This window comes from Notolepis coatsorum, assembly GCF_963971535.1.
Source record: "Notolepis coatsorum genome assembly, chromosome: 11".
Lineage (NCBI taxonomy): Eukaryota > Metazoa > Chordata > Actinopteri > Aulopiformes > Paralepididae > Notolepis > Notolepis coatsorum.
This window is the reverse complement of record NC_140175.1, coordinates 14366461-14388192: the sequence shown is the minus strand read 5'-3', so window position 1 is coordinate 14388192 and position 21732 is coordinate 14366461. Positions and strand designations below refer to the sequence as shown.

The following is a 21732-nucleotide window of genomic DNA, read 5'->3' as shown; positions in this document are numbered from 1 at the left end:
ACCACGTGCTTCCTCCGACACACGTCTAGCCAATCAACAGCTTCTTTTCACCTGGCAGCGCGGATTCTCATTGAGAGGGCGTAGCGTGTGGAAGGACCACACTATCCCACTCAAGTCCTATCCGCGCTTAGCAGGCGCCCCGACCGAACTGTAGGAGTCGCTGTTTACAACGACCCGGACCCACCCCGCCAGCTTCTCCCACCCTCTAATACTGCCAATTGTATTAGTGTGAACGGCCAGCCAAGCTGGTGACAACCCCGGAGCTGTGAGCTGGATTCGAACAGGCGAATCCAGCCGCTCCGGGGTTGGTGACGAACGCAATCTCCGTTACGCCACCTGACCGACCTTAATTAATCGCATTTTAATCGCATTACCATTTCAGGCCTGATATTCTATATTCTATAAACATATTTCAAATTGCATGTGTCCGGATGGCAGAATTCAGTACTGTATCTACAAAATCATCTTCCATTTATTCATTTGCTTCGATTTTTCAGGTCTGGTCAATTTTAGCATGGTGTTATTCACAGTCAACGATTATTTTTTATAAATTGAGTTAATTTTCATAACGCGATAATTTGCTGTGTAATTAATTAATCTAATTAACGCGATAAACTGACAGCCCTAATTATTACGCGTACATATGTCTTTTGATGTCTTCATTACCGCTACGTGTCAAGTGAATGTAGTCTGAGCGAAGGGCTTCTTGGGAGAGAGAGAGAGAGAGAGAGAGAGAGAGAGAGAGAGAGAGAGAGAGAGAGAGAGAGAGAGAGGAGAGGGAGAGGGAGAGGGAGAGGGAGAGAGAGAGAGAGAGGGAGAGAGAGAGAGAGAGAAGGGTTGAGAACAGATGAGAAAATAAGAAAAGATAATGCAAACAGCAGCATCAGAGGCGGCGCTGTAATTTGGTTCGCTCATCGTGTCCCGCTTCATCGCCGGGTCTACGTTTCCTTGGCGACAGCGCGCTCTCGTGTACTAAAAGGGGCACCGCGGTGGACTGGACCACCTCACTGTAGTCCCTCCCAGGATCCAGTTCTTCCCGGCCGGCCTCTGCGTCCTCCAGCGCCTCCGGTGCCAAGCTCCGGACCTCCACCTTTATGTCGTCAGGCCCCTTCCCTGCAACCGTGTCCGGGCTAACGGTGGGCTCTTCTGCCCCCACGTGGCCGTTCAGAGGCACTGCGCCCGCCTGGTACAGGAGCTCCCTGCTGAGGGAGGCCAGCTGCGTCTGGAGAAGGGTCCGATGCTCCTCCTCCAAGCTCCTGACCTGCGGGGAGTCACATGACAACGCTTTAGGTTTCCACAAACCAGCAACCAAATATTCGTTGTACATGAGAAACTAGAGGCGGTGGCAGAGAGGAGGACGAGGAAAAAGCTGGATGCTATACTGGAAAACCCCTCCCACCCCCCTCTATGAGGAGCACGTTCAGCCCTAGACGTATCCCCCCACGACACACCACAAACCACCTAGGCCAGTCCTCTGTGCCAGTAGCCATCAGGCTCCACAACCGTGAGCACAGACTGCTGCTAATAGCTGGAGAGCTAACGGCTGGAGAACTTGAGAACTATCTGACTCTTAATAATAAACACTGTTAGGACTATCTGACTCTTAATAATAAACACTATTAGGACTATCTGACTCTTAAAGATAAACACTGTTAGGACTATCTGACTCTCAATAATAAACACTGTTAGGACTGTCTGACTCTTAATAATAAACACTGTTAGGACTATCTGACTCTTAATAATAAACACTGTTAGGACTATCTGACTCTTAAAGATAAACACTGTTAGGACTATCTGACTCTTAATAATAAACACTGTTAGGACTATCTGACTCTTAATAATAAACACTGTTAGGACTATCTGACTCTTAAAGATAAACACTGTTAGGACTATCTGACTCTTAATAATAAACACTGTTAGTTAGGACTATCTGACTCTTAATAATAAACGCTGTTAGGACTATCTGACTCTTAATAATAAACACTGTTAGGACTATCTGACTCTTAATAATAAACACTGTTAGGACTGTCTGACGCTTAATAATAAACACTGTTAGGGCTATCTGACTCTTAATAATAAACACTGTTAGGACTATCTGACTCTTAATAATAAACACTGTTAGGACTATCTGACTCTTAATAATAAACACTGTTAGGACTATCTGACTCTTAATAATAAACACTGTTAGGACTATCTGACTCTTAATAATAAACACTGTTAGGACTATCTGACTCTTAATAATAAACACTGTTAGGACTATCTGACTCTTAATGATAAACACTGTTTGTTAGGACTATCTGACTCTTAATAATAAACACTGTTTGTTAGGACTATCTGACTCTTAATGATAAACACTGTTTGTTAGGACTATCTGACTCTTAATAATAAACACTGTTAGGACTATCTGACTCTTAATGATAAACACTGTTTGTTAGGACTATCTGACTCTTAATGATAAACACTGTTTGTTAGGACTATCTGACTCTTAATAATAAACACTGTTAGGACTATCTGACTCTTAACAACAAACACTGTTAGGATTATCTGACTCTTAATAATAAACACTGTTATGACTATCTGACTCTTAATAATAAACACTGTTAGGACTATCTGACTCTTAATAATAAACACTGTTAGGACTATCTGACTCTTAATAATAAACACTGTTAGGACTATCTGACTCTTAATATCACTGTTAGGACTATCTGACTCTTAATAATAAACACTGTTAGGACTATCTGACTCTTAATAATAAACACTGTTAGGACTATCTGACTCTTAATAATAAACACTGTTAGGACTATCTGACTCTTAATAATAAACACTGTTAGGACTATCTGACTCTTAATAATAAACACTGTTAGGACTATCTGACTCTTAATAATAAACACTGTTAGGACTATCTGACTCTTAATAATAAACACTGTTAGGACTGTCTGACTCTTAATAATAAACACTGTTAGGACTATCTGACTCTTAATAATAAACACTGTTAGGGCTATCTGACTCTTAATAATAAACACTGTTAGGACTGTCTGACTCTTAATAATAAACACTGTTAGGACTATCTGACTCTTAATAATAAACACTGTTAGGACTATCTGACTCTTAATAATAAATGTTAGGACTATCTGACTCTTAATAATAAACACTGTTAGGGATATCTGACTCTTAATAATAAACACTGTTAGGACTATCTGACTCTTAATAATAAACACTGTTAGGACTATCTGACTCTTAATAATAAACACTGTTAGGACTATCTGACTCTTAATAATAAATGTTAGGACTATCTGACTCTTAATAATAAACACTGTTAGGGATATCTGACTCTTAATAATAAACACTGTTAGGACTATCTGACTCTTAATAATAAACACTGTTAGGACTATCTGACTCTTAATAATAAACACTGTTAGGACTATCTGACTCTTAATGATAAACACTGTTAGGACTATCTGACACTTAATAATAAACACTGTTAGGACTGTCTGACTCTTAATAATAAACACTGTTAGGACTATCTGACTCTTAATGATAAACACTGTTTGTTAGGACTATCTGACTCTTAATAATAAACACTGCTAGGACTATCTGACTCTTAATAATAAACACTGTTAGGACTATCTGACTCTTAACAACAAACACTGTTAGGATTATCTGACTCTTAATAATAAACACTGTTATGACTATCTGACTCTTAATAATAAACACTGTTAGGACTATCTGACTCTTAATAATAAACACGGTTAGGACTATCTGACTCTTAATAATCCGCTTCAAGGCCCTTGACCTAGCATACCGTGCGGCAAAGGGAACTGCTCCCGCCTACCTCCGGTCAATGGTCTCTAACTACACACCCTCAAGACCCCTACGCTCTGCATCTTCTGGCCGCCTCAGACCTACTCCTATCCAAGCTCCGGGAGGGTCATCAAAGAGAAGTCGCCTATTCTCAGTCCTTGCCCCACAATGGTGGAATGAACTACCCACCCCAGTTAGGACAGCCGAAACACGTCCAATCTTTCGCCGTCGACTAAAGACTCACTCCTTCAACCATTATCTGAATTAAAAAAAAAAAAAAAAAAAAATCTAACCCTAACTAACCATACTGTCATGCACTTGTCCTAATAAACTAACCTACACTGTAGCACTCAACACTTTGATGAACATTGTTACTCAGCTGATAGAGTTGTGCTCTTCCTGATGGCTTGTCGTACAGAACTTGTAAGTCGCTTTGGATAAAAGCGTCAGCTAAATGACTAAATGTAAATGTAAATGTTAATAATAAACACTGTTAGGACTATCTGACTCTTAATAATAAACACTGTTAGGACTATCTGACTCTTAATATCACTGTTAGGACTATCTGACTCTTAATAATATACACTGTTAGGACTATCTGACTCTTAATAATAAACACTGTTAGGACTATCTGACTCTTGATAATAAACACTGTTAGGACTATCTGACTCTTAATAATAAACACTGTTAGGACTATCTGACTCTTAATAATAAACACTGTTAGGACTATCTGACTCTTAATAATAAACACTGTTAGGACTATCTGACTCTTAATAATAAACACTGTTAGGACTATCTGACTCTTTTTTTTTTTTTTTTTGGTCTTTTTCCCCCTCCATTTTCCTCCGATTTTCTCCCATCCCAATGTTAGTCGTATGCCAATTCCCAGTCCCTTCCTGGTCGCTGCGCTTTACCCCCCACAGTCAGATCATTTGGGAGAGTGGAGGCTACCACGACCACGTGCTTCCTCCGACACACGTCCAGCCAATCACCGCTTCTTTTCACCTGGCAGCGCGGATTCTCATTGAGAGGGCGTAGCGTGTGGGAGGACCACACTATCCCCCTCACGTCCAATCCGCGCTTAGCAGGCGCCCCGACCGAACTGTAGGAGTCGCTGTTTACAACGACCCGGACCCACCCCGCCAGCTTCTCCCACCCTCTGATACAGCCAATTGTATCAGTGCAGACGGCCAGCCAAGCTGGTGACAACCCCGGAGCTGTGAGCTGGATTCGAACAGGCGAATCAAGCTCACAGCTCCGGGGCTGGTGACGAACGCAATCTCCGCTCGACCACCTAACCGCCAGAGGACTATCTGACTCTTAATAATAAACACTGTTAGGACTATCTGACTCTTAATAATAAACACTGTTAGGACTGTCTGACTCTTAATAATAAACACTGTTAGGACTATCTGACTCTTAATAATAAACACTGTTAGGGCTATCTGACTCTTAATAATAAACACTGTTAGGACTGTCTGACTCTTAATAATAAACACTGTTAGGACTATCTGACTCTTAATAATAAACACTGTTAGGACTATCTGACTCTTAATAATAAATGTTAGGACTATCTGACTCTTAATAATAAACACCGTTAGGGATATCTGACTCTTAATAATAAACACTGTTAGGACTATCTGACTCTTAATAATAAACACTGTTAGGACTATCTGACTCTTAATAATAAACACTGTTAGGACTATCTGACTCTTAATAATAAATGTTAGGACTATCTGACTCTTAATAATAAACACTGTTAGGGATATCTGACTCTTAATAATAAACACTGTTAGGACTATCTGACTCTTAATAATAAACACTGTTAGGACTATCTGACTCTTAATGATAAACACTGTTAGGACTATCTGACACTTAATAATAAACACTGTTAGGACTGTCTGACTCTTAATAATAAACACTGTTAGGACTATCTGACTCTTAATAATAAACACTGTTAGGACTATCTGACTCTTAATAATAAACACTGTTAGGACTATCTGACTCTTAATAATAAACACTGTTAGGACTATCTGACTCTTAATAATAAACACTGTTAGGACTATCTGACTCTTAATAATAAACACTGTTAGGACTATCTGACTCTTAATAATAAACACTGTTAGGACTATCTGACTCTTGATAATAAACACTGTTAGGACTGTCTGACTCTTAATAATAAATAAAGAAAAAAACACTGTTATGCCTGAATTTCCCCAAGGGGATTAATAAAGCAACACTTGACTTGAGAAGAGGTTACTACCATTATGTCTACTACCAGTCAGATACACTATATTTGCTGCTACTACCTGTATAATTAGTGGTGGGTCAACCGATATGGGTTCTTCAAGGGCAGAGGCCGATGCAGCTTAGGTTACGATTAGATGAATACGTTTTTGATTTAGAGTAAATGATCTCCGTCTATACGGTAATATTTAGCACCATTACCCAGAAAAGATCTATGTCCAGGCTGCTCTCCTGAAAACACAGACCACTCACGTGCACTGGACATGCCTGTGTGTGTGTGTGTGTGTGTGTGTGTGTGTGTGTGTGTGTGTGTGTGTGTGTGTGTGTGTGTGTGTGTGTGTCAACCGTCAGTGGGGAAGATTAACTGAAGCTGGAACAACAAGCAGTGAAGCTGTCATGGACGCAGAGTGTAGCGCAGAATATAGTGATGGATGGGGGTAGATATTGATAATAATAATAATTACTTGCATTTATATAGCGCTTTTCTAGACACTCAAAGTGCTTTACAATGTAGGGTGGAAACGGCCTCCTTCACCATACACTGGCGCCAGGCACACATCACACTACACAACGGCTGAAGAGACAGGGATTGATATCGATATCAGCCAATTAAGGGGAAGGGATGATTAGGTGGCCTTGATGTCAGAGACCTGATTGGGAATTTGGCCAGGAACGTCGGGGAACTCCCTACTCTTTACTATAGGCGTCCTGGGTTCTTTAACGACCAAATTCAGTCAGGACCTCGGTTTAGCGTCTCATCCAAAGGACGGCACTCGCAGCCGTACGGTGTCCCTATCACTGTAACAGGGGCCTTGTTACTGACTAGTCCAGAGGACAGAGTGCCCCCTGCTGAACAACAACACCACTTTCCGACAGCAGCCTTGACAGGGGCTCGAACCGGTGACCTTCCGATCATGAGTCCGGAGCTCTACTCATGTAGCCACGCTGCCGGACAAGGCGGGATAGGGGGGGAGTGACAGTTGCTCGGGAGGTAGAGCAGTCGTCTGGTAATCGGGAGGTTCATGCGTGTCCTTGAGCAAGACACTTAACCCCAGACTGCCCCCGATGAGCAGGTGGTACCTTGCATGGTCGCCTCCGCCGTCGGTGAGTGAATGGGTCAAATGTGAGGAACGAATATAAATGCACCATTTATTTACCAAATAAAATTTAATATTCATATTCAGCCCCCCGTCCCTCCTGGTTTAATCTGAGCTAAATGACAGTGATCAACATGACACCATGATCTGGCCAGAACGCTAATAACACAGGCACGATTCCTGGCAGTTTTCCTGCCTGTTTTTGTGTCTGTCAGAGGACCAACAGACAGGGCTTGTTCATTTAATTGAATAAATTAGCCATAATCTTGTCACCATCTGCCAATGTTGATCGTTTAGAAAATGTCACAAACTGGTCATCGACCACATGGGCCTCCCTCCACTCTATTAAACACATCCCTGTTCACACACTGTACGCTGATGTTGTGCCATGTGCTGTTGCTGTAACCACCACCTCCACCTGCTGCTTTGGTTCTACTCTGCATTGTATGCAACTACTCTAATGCTGTGTGTATATATATATATTATGCATTATTATTATTATTATTATTATTATTATTATTATTATTATTATTATTATTATTATTATTTTTTTTTTTAAACTTTATTTTTTAGCGTTTATCGCTTTCCTGGTCAAGCATGACCGACAGTTGCAGGGTGAAACGGGAGAGAGAGCAGGGGGAGACATTCGGCAAATGACGGCGAGTCCGGGAATCGAACTCGGAGTCAACCAGATCCGTGACGCAGCACGGAGTCCCGCGCGAGCGCGGTAACATGGTGTGCTACTGGAGCACCCCATATTATTATTATTATTATTATTATTATTATTATTATTATTATTATTATATTATTATTATTATTATTATTATTATTATTATTATTATTATTATTATTATTATTATTATTATTATTATTATTATTATTATTATTATTATTATTATTATTATTATTATTATTATTATTATTATTATTATTATTATTATTATTATTATTATTATTATTATTATTATTATTATTATTATTATTATTATTATTATTATTATTATTATTATTATTATTATTATTATTAATTGCATGCATTATTATTATGCATATATTATGTATATATTAGTGCTGTCAATCGATTAAAATATTTAATCTGATTAATCGCATGATTGTCCATAGAACTCGTGATTAATCGCAAATTAATCGCATTTAAAAAAAATAATTATCTACCTTAAACGGATCTTTTTCAAGTTCCAAGTTTGAATACTCTTATCAACATGAGTCAACAAATGCTTGCTTTATGCAGCCATTTAACACAAAAGGATGACCCTCACGCATTGCAAATTTGCATCAAATTCAAAACAGAGTGATGCACAAAATAACTTAAAAGAAAATTATAATTTAAAACAATGAATTAAGTGTGCATGAAATAATAGGGGAAAGAAAACGTTAGGAACTTGTTACATTCACCCACACAAGGGCTGAGTACTCACCCCCCCCCCTCTCTCTCTCTCACACACACACTCTCCCAGCTCTCTTTCTCTCTTGCCCCTTCCTCATCTCACTCACTCACTCACTCACTCACTCACTCACTCACTCACTCACACACTCACACACTCACACACTCACACACTCAAAAAAAAAGAATAGTGGCATTAATAGAATCGTGCGTTAGCGCGTTAATACTGCGTTCACTTTGACAGCCTTAGTATATATATATCCTTACCATATATATATATCTATCCACATCCGTCTGTACATACCTGCATATAAACCTCTTAACATACAACGGCCCGCCGGCGGAACAGACGAAAGTCACAGCACTTTGCGTCTAGCGGCTGCATTTTTCGCCGAACATATAAATTACAGAATTAAAGCTCTATTTGTTGCCGTTTGAACGCCACCTCAATCAACCGTGCGTTCAATCAACCAAATCCGTGCCTCGGTTCTCGAGTTACATGATGATATGTCAGGCGTGCGACTTTTTACGTGCAAGCGTCAGATGACCACCCCGGACTCCAGAACCGTCAATCATCTGCTGATTGCGAAAATTATTATTGGTCAGCGTTGTAGCCAATGAGTGTAGCTTTCCAATGATACCCCAGTTAGGGGGGTGCGAATAAGGGATCTAGGTGAAAGTTGAAGAGCGAAAACCAGAAGTCAATCAGACTGATGATAACTATAAAGATCACGTGTTGTTATTACTGAACATTAATGTATAGAACATGTCAAAATGCACCGTGTGTTTACCAGCGTGTTGACGTGTCACTCACCAGCTGTTTGACTCTCTTGTTACAGGGTTCCACAGAGCGGTACAGCTTCAGCTCCTCCGACAGCTTCAGGTTGCTCTGCACCATACTGGACACCTGGGGGCAGTAGAGAGCAACAACATGATTTAAAAAAAAAAGGCAACTTCAGTTTGCTGACAATGTAAATATTAAAAGTCAAAGTCTGATTTTCGGATTATAGCCTGCAGACAAAAAGGAAACAGGAGTTTGGTCGAGATGATACTGCAGCAGTGCAGCACGATATCGCTCTCGGAGAACAGACTGTTTGGTGTGCGAGTTAGATTTGTACTAGATGTAGTGATGCACCGATGTGAAAATTGTGGCCGATACCGATATAACCGATATTAATATTGCTGTTCTGGCCGATACCGATATTTACAGATGTCGATATCTCTGTATAGAAAACACTTTTTTTATGATAATCAAATAAAGAGCTATTTTCCAAAACGCATAATTTTTTTTTAACTTTTGTAACTTATTTTCAGAAATGACTGATATTTTTAAACTATTTAAGGCCAAAACTGTTTTTAATGTATATTAAAAAAAAGAAGGAAAAAAAAGAAGAATATATATATATCATTTTAAATATCGACCCATATCGACCCTATCTTGATATTGGACAGATACCGATGTGTAAAAAAAAATTATAAAAAAAATTATATCGGCGGCCGATATATCGTGCATCACTAACTAGATGTGTACTAGATGTCTATCTAGACGTGTACCTGCTCCTGCAGTCTGTGTACTAGAGGTGTACCTGCTCCTGCAGTCTGTGTACTAGGTGTGTATTAGGTGTGTACTAGGTGTGTACTAGGTGTGTACTAGATGTCTATCTAGACGTGTACCTGCTCCTGCAGTCTGTGTATCTCCGCCTGCAGCCTCCTCTCCACCAGGTGCTTCTCCAGCTGCAGGGCCTCGTTCAGCTGCTGCAGCTCCAACACCTGACGCTCCAGCAGCGCCGTCTGCTCCAGGCCGCTGCCGTCCTGCAGGCAACAGAGGGTCAGGGGTGGAGGTCACCAAGCAGCTCACAGAGAGACAGGGGTCAGGGCTAGGGCTGAGCCCAAACATTCGAACCTTCGATCGTTAGGCTGGCATTCGAATTCTAAAATCAACATTCGAATTTAAAATTTGTATTTATTTATTTTTTTAAAATTTTATTCTGTTTAAACCAATGGGGGTTTTCTTCACAGTTGCAGATAAAGATTAGGCTACACTAATATTATAGTATTAAAAGAAACTGATGAGTTATATTCATTAAAGAAAGATGATTTAATTGATTTAGTTGGGCTGGGGCTTCTCCCTGGGCTGGGTCTGGAAAGTTGATTTAATAAATAAAAAAATACTAATTTAATCAGATTAATCATTTTATTCAAATTGAGGATTTAGTTTGAGGATAGTGAAAAAAAAAAAAAAAAAAAAAAAAAAAAAAAGGTAATACATTTATTTTTAATTATTATTATTATTATTTTTTTTTTAAACTAAGGTTCGAAAAACCCTGACGAAGTTCGAATCCCAAAAACAGGGTTCGGGGACAGCCTTAGTCAGGGCAGGGGTCACCAAGCAACTCACAGAGAGACAGGGGTCAGGGGTGGGGGTCACCAAGCAGCTCCCCGACCAATAGGATCCAAACATGTTAATATACTACAATTTACATTCAGTCGTTTAGCCCAGTGCTTCCCAATCCTCTCCTCGAAGCACCCCAGCCGTTCCATGTATTTGTTAAATTCCACCACCAGCACACCTGATTCAACTAATAAAGGGCTAGTTAAGTTGAATCAGGTGTGCTGGTGGTGGAATTTAACAAATACATGGAACGGCTGGGGTGCTTCGAGGAGAGGATTGGGAAGCACTGCGAGACGCTTTTATCCAAAGCGCAACTTACAAGTTCTGTACGACAAGTCAGCAGGAAGAAGGTACAACTAGGGATGTCCGATATTATCGGCCGATATTGGCATTAAAATGTAATATCGGAAAATATCGGTAGCGGTTTAATTTTTTTTTTTTTTTTTTACATTTATTTAACCTTTATTTACCCAGGCAAGCAAGTAAGACCAAATTCTTATTTTATTTATTGTCAAAAGTATGCATAATGTTGTGTTAATTCCACGACAAGAGATATGTAATGTTAATTACCTGAAATTATTGGGGGGGGAAACCCTGCATATATCGGTATCGGTTGATATCGGTATCGGAAATTAAGAGTTGGACAATATCGGTATATCGGATATGGGTAAAAAAGTCAATATCGAACATCCCTAATACATTTTACATTTACATTTTTACATTTAGCTGACGCTTTTATCCAAAGCGACTTACAAGTTCTGTACGACAAGTCAATAATAATAAGAAGGTTATGGGGAGAGGAGGATGGCGGGGGCGTCACCTGCTCAGACATAGCGTTCTCCTCCTCCTCGTAGATCAGGCTGCCCGCCTGCCCGTCCGCGTCCATGAGGACCAGGGTCTGCGTCTTGTCCAGGTGGTGAGAAGGGTCCACGTCCTCTTCAGACGTCACCAGGAAGCCGTCGTGTGTGCAGCTGTCCTTCAACCAGAGACGATGACATGTTGAATAAGACGGTTATGATAGACTTCATCAACTGGAAGGAGACACACACACACACACACACTCTCATATCAACACACACACACACACACACACTCATATCAACACACACACACACACACTCATATCAACACACACACACACACTCATATCAACACACACACACACACACACACACACACCAACAACAACCATTATTGTCAAGTGTCCGTTTATTTCTCATATTTTTATATTCAGTTCAAATTGTATGGCATATATATTTATGTCTTTCTAGTTTCTACCATTACCCTGCCTGCCATTACCTGTACCTCCCCTCCCCCATGCTGCTTTGATGCTTGAATTTCCCCCAAGAGGATCAATAAAGGAATATCTCATCTTAACCGTCGGCTGTGCAGACTCTCGACTGATGTTGCAACAACAAGCCGCCAATTGACATCACCGCAATATAACTTACACCAGCGTCGACGCGTGAAGGTCAACTGAATGTTGTTACAGTTCTAATTAGTTATCATTAGGTCCTCACCCTTACCCAAAACCAACGCTTTAACCCTTTCACTGCCACACTACAGAAGGTTAACCCTTTACTATCGCACTACCAACGGTTACCTGTCGGTAACCGTCGGTAGTGTGATAGCAAAGAGTTAACCTTCTGTAGTGTGGCAGTGAAAGGGTTAACCTGCTGTTGTGTGGCAGTGAAAGGGTTAACCTTCTGTGTATTGTCACAGTGAAAGGGTTAACCGTTTTGGTAGTGCGGCAGTGAAAGGGTTAAAGAAAAGCGTAATGAACAAGACTACCAAGACCGTATTTAAAACCCAGATTACAAGTAAGATCTGTTTTAAAAAAATAAATTAAGAACAACAATAATTCAGAATGATATCAGTTTGGACTATATATCCACTGCTCAAAAGAAAGTAAAAGGACCACAACACAATCATTACAATGTAACTCCAAGTCAATCACACTCCTGCTGGGACACTGATTGTGAATCAATGTCACCTGCTGTTGTGCAAATGGAACAGACAACAGCAGGTGGAAATGAGAGGCAATTTGCCAGACAGCCCCTATAAAAGAATGGTTCTGCAGGTGGTGGCCACAGACCGTTTCCCTGTCCTCATCCTTTCTGGGTGATTTTCCGTTACTTTTGCATTTTGCCAGAGCCCTCACCACCACTAGAAGTAGCATGAGGCGGTGTCTGCAACCCACAGAAGTTGCTCAGGTAGTGCAGCTCATCCAGACCAGGATGGCACATCAATGCGCGCTGTGGCAAGAAGGTTTGCTGTGTCTCCCCAGCACAGTGTCAAGAGCATGGAGGAGATACCAGGAGACAGGCCAGTACCCCAGGAGACGTGGAGGAGATACCAGGAGACAGGCCAGTACCCCAGGAGACGTGGAGGAGATACCAGGAGACAGGCCAGTACCCCAGGAGACGTGGAGGAGATACCAGGAGACAGGCCAGTACCCCAGGAGACGTGGAGGAGATACCAGGAGACAGGCCAGTACCCCAGGAGACGTGGAGGAGATACCAGGAGACAGGCCAGTACCCCAGGAGACGTGGAGGAGATACCAGGAGACAAGCCAGTACCCCAGGAGACGTGGAGGAGATACCAGGAGACAGGCCAGTACCCCAGGAGACGTGGAGGAGATACCAGGAGACAGGCCAGTACCCCAGGAGACGTGGAGGAGATACCAGGAGACAGGCCAGTACACCAGGAGACGTGGAGGAGACACCAGGAGAGTGACAGGCCAGTACACCAGGAGACGTGGAGGGGGCTGTAGGAGGACAACAACCCAGCAGCAGGGCCGCTATCTGGTCCTTTGTGCAAGGAGGAACAGGAGGAGCGCTGCCAGAGCCCTACAAAACCACCCCCAGCAGGCCACTAATGTGCATGTTTCTGCTCAAACTGTGAGAAGCAGAGTCCACGAGGTTGGTGGTATGAGGGCCCGACGTCCACAAGTGGGGCCTGTGCTCACAGCCCAACACCGTGCAGCCCGATTGGCATTTGCCAGAGAACACCAGGATTGGCAGATTCGCCATCGGCTCTCCCTGTGCTCTTCACGGATGAGAGCAGGTTCACACACTGAGCACATGTGACAGACCCAGGAAGACTAGCGGTCATTCATTTGACAGCTAACGGGGATCCTGATAACATTTTGTAATAGTTATTCCAAGGTAATTGGATCAGTGTAATAAGGAGGAGCATCGATTCATAATATCCGACAGAAATCATGAAACGTACGGAGTATGAAACCTGCTTTGGCTCTACGGTGTGCAGGGTGTCGTCCAGGGGGGCGGGCTGCGTGAGGACAGCTGTGACGGCCCCGCCCTCCACCTCCAGGTCGGAACACACCGCCGGGCCGGAGTAGGCCTTGGGATGGGCCTCTGGCCCGTCATAGTACTGTCTGCAGTTCACCTCCTGAAGAGAAGAGGAAGGGAAAACCTTAAAGCTTTCGCCGTTGACTAAAGACACTAGGGCTGTCCCCGACTAAGGATTTGGATAGTCGACTTTGATTGGCCGAAATTTGCCAATAGTCGACTGGTAGTCGACTACCCCCCTGAATGCAAAAAATATATAATAATAATAAATTAGTAAATTCCAGGCCTTGACTTTTTTTTTTCAGAAATCAAGCACTTTAAGCACTTCGAGGACCTTGTGTGAACCCTGCGCGGCGAGCCCCCACCTGGGTGATCTGGATCTGGAAGGTGGTGTGTGGGTTGCGGAAGTGGGTCTTGAAGTGCTTGACGGTCTCGTCCCGCCGGTTGAAGCCGTTGCGGCAGCGGTAGCAGTGCCAGTGTGCCCCCTTGAACCTCTTCTCCCCCTTGATGGTGCCCACGATCTCACAGTGGTTACAGCAGCGGAGCACCTTCAAGCCTGGAGACCAGAAGGCACAATCACAATCACAATCAGAATCACAATCACAATCACAATCACAATCAGAATCACAATCACAATCACAATCACAATCAGAATCACAATCACAATCACAATCACAATCAGAATCACAATCAGACAATGCCATGACAACGGACAGACAATAACAAGACAGATAATAAAATAAAGAGGTGGAGTAAAATGTTATGACATATGAACTAAGTTAAGCACAATAGAATAGAATATATTTATGAAATAAATATATAGGCCAGGACTGTACAACTGTAAATAAAGCGGTTGAATAAAAAATAAAATGGGATATAAACTAAATTAAATATAGCACAATTATATAGTCATCACCTGCCGCTCTCTCACACATCACTGGGCCTTGTGTTTGTGTGTGTCTATTGCTATGACCCTTGGGTTGTTTATTGTTGCAATGTATTGTCAGTTAACCTGCTCCTCTTCAATTAGTCCGTGTGTCTGTGTGTGTGGGTGGGGGGGGGGCTGCAGGTGGGGTTCCTCTGATCAGCTGGAAGACTGATTCACAGAGGAGCTGATTGGTCCAGCCAGCAGATTTAAACTCCAGCTGTCAAGTCTCCTCTCTCTCTCTCGACCTGCTACGATTTGTGTTTTGACCTTGTAGTGCTGACTTTGTGATATTGTGTGATGCTGGTTACGCTGATTAAGCCATGCCTTTCATTTTTGTAGCTATAACCTGTGCTGAAATGTTAGTGATAATTTAGATCATGTAATCTTCTCTTTAAACATACAGTATGTAAATAACCTATTCATTCATTTAGAATTAATAAATCCATTATATTTGGAAGTTGGGTTAGATTTTGTGTTTGTTTCCCTTTTGTTTTGTTAGGGATATAGGGTAAGTTACCTACATGTAATCCTTCTTACATATCAGTATCTATATATCCCTGAATTTCCCCAAGGGGATCAATAAAGGAATATCTTATCTTACATAACCCGCTTACCTACTCTTACAAGTTACGCTGCTGGCCAGTATGACTTAGTACCATAGTGTCTTTATACCTGTATCACTGTATATATTAATATGACAACTCTGCACATCTGATTTGCACTATTACTCATTAGTACTAATAATTTATACTGTATATTTTATACCCTGTTTACTCACCTCCTGTACATTGTATATTACTATTGCACTGTTACATTTGCACTCTGGTTAAATGCTAAACTTCTTTTCGTTGTACTTGTGCTGTTTTATTTGGGCTCCGCTCTGAATCTTTGAAAAATAAATCAATAAACTGCTACTTGGGAGTTGGAAGAGTGGGGGCCCTTGAACATGCCGGGGGGCCCAGGTTCCCCTAGGCCAGGGACTTAACAACTATGAGAGGAGGTGTGGGGGTGGGTTCTCCTAGGCCAGGGACATAACGCTGCTGTCGGGACAAAACCTCATAACTCCAAAAACCCAACTTTTCAGCAGATGAAAAAAACGAACACAGATTTGAGGGTGAATAGAGTTAGGTGGTTTAGACGGATGATCGGTTTAATGCTTTCCCATTGTTTAAACTTTGTAAAACCCACACACACATATGGAGGATGATCTACAGAGTTGATTTATATTAAAAACCACCAGAAAAGTCGATGCCCTTATCGACGTGTTTGATGCGGAAGTGAGCGCGCAGGATCACAGGGTCCTGATAGGCCTCGGTCACGGTGCACAGGGGACAGTGCATGTGCGCGCCCTTGTCCCGCCCCGAGCACTCGTCCTCCTGGCACAGCAGCGGGCTGTAGGCGTGCTCGCTCCCCTTGATCCGCACAGAGGGATGAGCCTGGTGGAGAGAACAGTGTCGTCAGCATAGGTGGAGATTTTTTTTTTTACATGTTGCCCTCAATTTTGAGAAGAGGTCAATTTGTCGCCCTCAAAAAATATAGCTAATATGAAAAATTCTAAATTACATGCTATACTATGTTATTTGATACTATCTTGTCTAGCACAGTCTCTGGAGCGTAACAGTAAGAAGCATTTTGTATGAAAGTATTCTGTACTTCTGTATGACAACTATTAAAGAAACTTGAAACTTGAAAGATAACCCCCTCCATAAAAGAGGTAAAATAAAAGAAGGGGGTCAAAACATTTATATATCCTTCTTACCTGTAACTGTATATTAAACAACAATTTCAGACACCCCCCTACAGGACCGTACTAGGGGTGTAAATATTTGACCCCACAAGGATTCGATTGCGATTCTTCAGGCAACGATTCAATGCATCATGAAATCTCTCAATTTGACCACGATTCGATTAATTTTCGATCAGTTAATTCCCCAAAAAAATTATTATACACAAATGTGGCTGGGGGAACTGATTCACTCAGCATGAATGGACTATAGGTCAGTAATAGCCTAGGGGTGTAAATATTTGACCCCACAACGATTCAATTCGATTACGATTCTTCAGGCAACGATTCAATATTAATTTGACCCACGATTCGACCTTAGGATCGATGCATTGTGATGCATAAAGTGACCCCAATGTTGAAACCAAACCTACACCCCCTTGATTTGCATAGGTGTATATTTAGGGGGGGTTTCAGGAGACATGTACCCCTCAATATTGAGAAGAGGTAAATTAGTCCGCCTCCAAAAATATAGCTAATATGAAAGAGACAACCCCCTGCCCAAAAGAGGTTTAAAAAATTAAGCGTGTCAAAACATTTATATATAGTAACTAACAATCTCAGACACGCCCCTACAGGACCGTACCATCTCAACCTGGCAGATGTGCCTCTCATAAAAGCACAACAGAACGCAGGAAATTAAGTGTTGGGACGCTCAAAAAATCCTGGGGGAGAAAGTGTGCCAGTGCCACCCAATGTTGACACCAAACCTAACACCCGCCTTGAGTTCAGTTGTCGTATAGACTTATCTATTCTTTCATATAGACCTATCTATCCTCAGTAGACGACAGAGTACAGCAACTTGCAATGGGCCTGGTCTACAAGATACACTACTACACGACCAAGGTACCCATGTACATGTCAAAATACTTCCCAAAGGTCAGTGAATACCACGATCACAACACCAGAGGGAGCTCCACAAATCATGTTAAACCCAGATTCGGCTCAAACAAGGGACTAAACACGTTTCGCAATTATGCCACATCAATGTGGAACGCCCGACCCAAAGCTGTAAAGGAATGTGAATCACTACCCACTTTCAAAAACACTCTCAAAGAACACCTACGGGAGACTGCAATTCGAAACTGGCCCCTACAAATGTCCTAACCTAGTTGTACAGTAAAGACCAAGTATGGCTTTGTCAGTATTCCAATGTACAGTTACCCCCCCCCTACCCAACCCCCCCCCCCCCCCCCCACCTCCAATGTACAGCCCCACCCAACCCCACCTACCCAACCTCCTCCAATGTACAGTTTCTATGTCAAATGTATATACACTCTTTTTCTGGACACACTTTTTGTATCACAAACAGTACTGTATTTGCAAATCTGGTATGTCATGAATGTATAGATGTAGCAGTACTGTCTATCTGTATGTCGTGAGTGTGTCATATGATGAATTGAAAATGGGGGACCCTGATGTAAACAAGACGAAAGACTTTCTCTGGTCTGCATCCCCTTAACAATTGTATGTATTGAGCTGTACTGTACTGTACCCATTCTGCAATCTGTTAATAAACTTTTCAATCAATCAATCAATCAATCAATTCAATGAGTTGAGAGCATATCAATTGCCAATGTTATTTGATTATCATGTCGAAAATGGCTTATTGTGTGCTTTATAGTTGTGCCGTGTACATAACTCTTGAATTAAACATTGAGCTTTGAGATCGTGCAGAACATGAACAGGTCCTGCATTAACGCCACACTTAGAAATCCTGAATTAAAGACAGCAGTGTGCATTCCAACGTTATCTGATGTAAACAAGACGAAAGTCTTTCTCTGGTCTGCATCCCATTAACAATTGTATGTATTGAGCTGTACTGTACTGTACCCATTCTGCAATCTGTTAATAAAATGTTCAATCAATCAATCAATTTAACTCCTGACTCCTGCATAAACATAGGAATGACAGCGACCCCTAGCGTTATGCAGCAGGAAATACACATATTTGCTAGTAGGTAGTGGCAACAAAGAGCTAGTCAAGTAACTGGCAGGCAATTAAAAAACAATCTAAGTTAGCTATAGCCATTGGCGTGGTCTCACAGCTAGCCCAAACTGAATATGAATAGACGTCAAATAAGTTACCTACATAGCAACTAGTATCATCATTATCGGTCGGATAACGTTAGCTTCTTAACCTAGCTCGCTAATAACCACTAACGTCAGCTACGCCCGGAATCGGGACTAGGCTTCTCGATTTGTCGAAACCTTCTTTAGCTCCTGTTCGGGACAAAACACTTACAATGAAAGTCGTCATTTGTGAGGGTGAAGCTCATGCAAATGTGAAAAGGCAAACATCGGAAAATGTCATGCTACCAAATAATCATAGGCGAACCAGATCTCTGGTTGTGATGAAGTTTGTGTTGTTGTTTGTCAGCGGCCATCAAGCCGTCAGCAGTGTGGTCGGGACTTCCGGTCGTAATAATGGCAAAATAAAGGTCATCAGGACCCACTGAAACTGACCAGGCAGTAGTTTGCGTAAAGGCTCAGATTGCAAATCAAATGTATTTGTAAGGCCCGACAACACACGTTAATGTCTCCATGGGCCGGACACATTTTCTTTAAACAAGTCAAGAAGAAACATCACAATAAATCAAGAACAAAACAGAAACACCATAAAGTCCAAACAATTTAAAATAAATAAATGCAACACTCCCAGACATACCCCACGCGATTGCAGTCTTCTTCATGCCATGATATAGTCCTTATGTAATAAATAGATCTACACGTGAATAGACGAGTGATGACTGACAGCACAGGGTCTCTTCACTATGAAAAATGCTATGCGTCTGAAAGTATAGATACCTGCCCACCAGTGTTGTAGGAGGACTCGAGTCTGAGTCCTGGACTGATTTTCAGGCCTCGTGACTCGACTTGGGACTTGAGCACTGATGACTCGGACTTGGACTTGGACTCGAGCATTGACTGCATTCGGACTCGGAAGGTGCAGACGAGGACTCTGACTAGTTAAGGCGAGACACTGCAGGTGAATAGGCAAATATACTTTTTTTGTTGATTTTGAGATTTTGTTATATTTTGCTTCCTAAACATGTCTTCTATGAAACTAGTGACAATAAAACGTCAATAACACACATTTAGTTGTTTATTTTACTTCATTTTGCCTTATTGCATCCATAAATGTGCACATATTTAATGGGGAAGTGCCTCATTTGCATATATAAACATACATTTCAGAAAACTTGCAATATATTTTTTCTTAGTTTATATGTACATAACAAACTGGGAAAGTTTCATAGTGATATCTATTTAAATATTTTTTGCCTATTAGGGGGTACTACACTGTACTACACTGTTTGTAGCCTGTGTGTAGTTCTGTTCAGTTCAATAACATCATTATTATTATTATTCAGTTATCAGGCATGTGTTTAGGTTGTCTATTACTAATAATTAGATATTATGTTTGTAAATATCTGTTTAAAAAAAAGTATGGCATTTTACAATACAGAACTTTGAAGGCGTTTTCCCAAAAATTAGTTTTAATAGTTTTTCCTCATACTCTGAGCCAGAAATCTCCACTTCCTGTAGCACTCACATACACCAAACCTTCCAGTTCTATTCATATCTATGTTCTGAAGGTATTTACAGAAGGGTTTGTTGATATCGCATTCATACCCTGATTTATATCACATTTTATTCCTAAAAACATGGCGAAATATGGAATTTTACCATAAAAATTGACTGAATGGAGTATTTTCTGATTTATGGAGTGATAAAAAGAGATATCCAAAATCCCCTCTGTAATAACCTTTGGCTCTAATATGTCAACAAAATGAAACTATAATTTTGAAAATGGTTTTATCCAATGTCCAGATTTCTGTCCTGGAATTATATGCAAATTAGTGCATATTTAAGTAGATAATGCCTCATTTGCATATTTAAACATACAATTTCAGAAGACTTGTAATACAAAAAAGTCTTGTCTTAATATAAGTAATCAACTGGGGAAGTTTCATCGTGATATCTATTAGTTAATTTTTTTACCCTATTCACCTGTAGTGTCTCCCCTTAATTGTACTGTTATTGTTTTTTTTTGTTTCTTGTAATAGGCCCTAATCATTTGGCATAAGATATATTGATGGCTAGTGCATTTGTTTGGCTATTGTGTCACAACCTTAAATAAACTCCCTTTGAAACGGTGACCGCTGTGTAATTATTTTTTTATCCACTTTTTCTCCCATTTTTCTATATTTTCTCCCATCCCAATTTTGTATCATCCAATTCAACCCTCCCCTGTCACGAACGCTGTTTCTTGCCTCCCACAAGCCGGCTGCAATGTGGACTAAGTCATACATAGCACAAGTCCCCTCCGGTACTTGAGGTAACAGCAGTCGCATCTTTTCACCTGCGCAGCTCGATCTCTCAGTGGCGAGGAGTAACGCGTGGGAGGCTCACGCTGCCCCCGAAACTTCCTGATTCTACTGCGCAGGCGCACCAACCGACCTGTAGGAGTCGCTGTCCACAACGCCCGATCCCCACCCATCAGTTTCCCTCCCCGTAATACGGCCAATGTGTATTACTGTGGACGACCAGCTAAACTGAAAGCAAATGTGGAGCGCTCGGCTCGAACTGACGAGCCCAGCGTCTCCAGCATTTCGTGGCGAGTGCCTTGCCCACTACGCCACGTAGCCGCCCGACCGCTGTGTCATTTATGTTTAATGTAGACCTTTTTTTATTTGTATGTCAGCTCATCAAGGGACTCAACCTTGATCACTAGGTAATAATGGGGACTCAACTCTGACTCGACTCGG

General features: G+C 41.5%; 1 protein-coding gene across 2 annotated transcripts; it reads right to left on the bottom strand.

The window, feature by feature from the left end:
• Positions 1 to 825: 825 nt before the first annotated feature.
• On the bottom strand, positions 826 to 19346 carry LOC311236637 (uncharacterized protein). 2 transcript variants are annotated; one of them, XM_084324344.1, is made up of 8 exons: positions 19280 to 19346; positions 16416 to 16614; positions 14616 to 14806; positions 14174 to 14350; positions 11760 to 11915; positions 10222 to 10359; positions 9362 to 9454; positions 826 to 1261 (listed from the first exon to the last, which is right to left on the bottom strand). In XM_084324344.1, the coding sequence occupies exons 2-8, from the start codon at positions 16516 to 16518 to the stop codon at positions 884 to 886; spliced, it is 1236 nt and encodes a 411-aa protein (XP_084180470.1). In that variant the 5' UTR covers positions 16519 to 16614; positions 19280 to 19346; the 3' UTR covers positions 826 to 883. The 2 variants fall into 2 exon arrangements, with proteins under 2 accessions (XP_084180470.1, XP_084180469.1); XM_084324343.1 differs by having other exon boundaries at positions 19206 to 19335.
• Positions 19347 to 21732: the final 2386 nt, after the last annotated feature.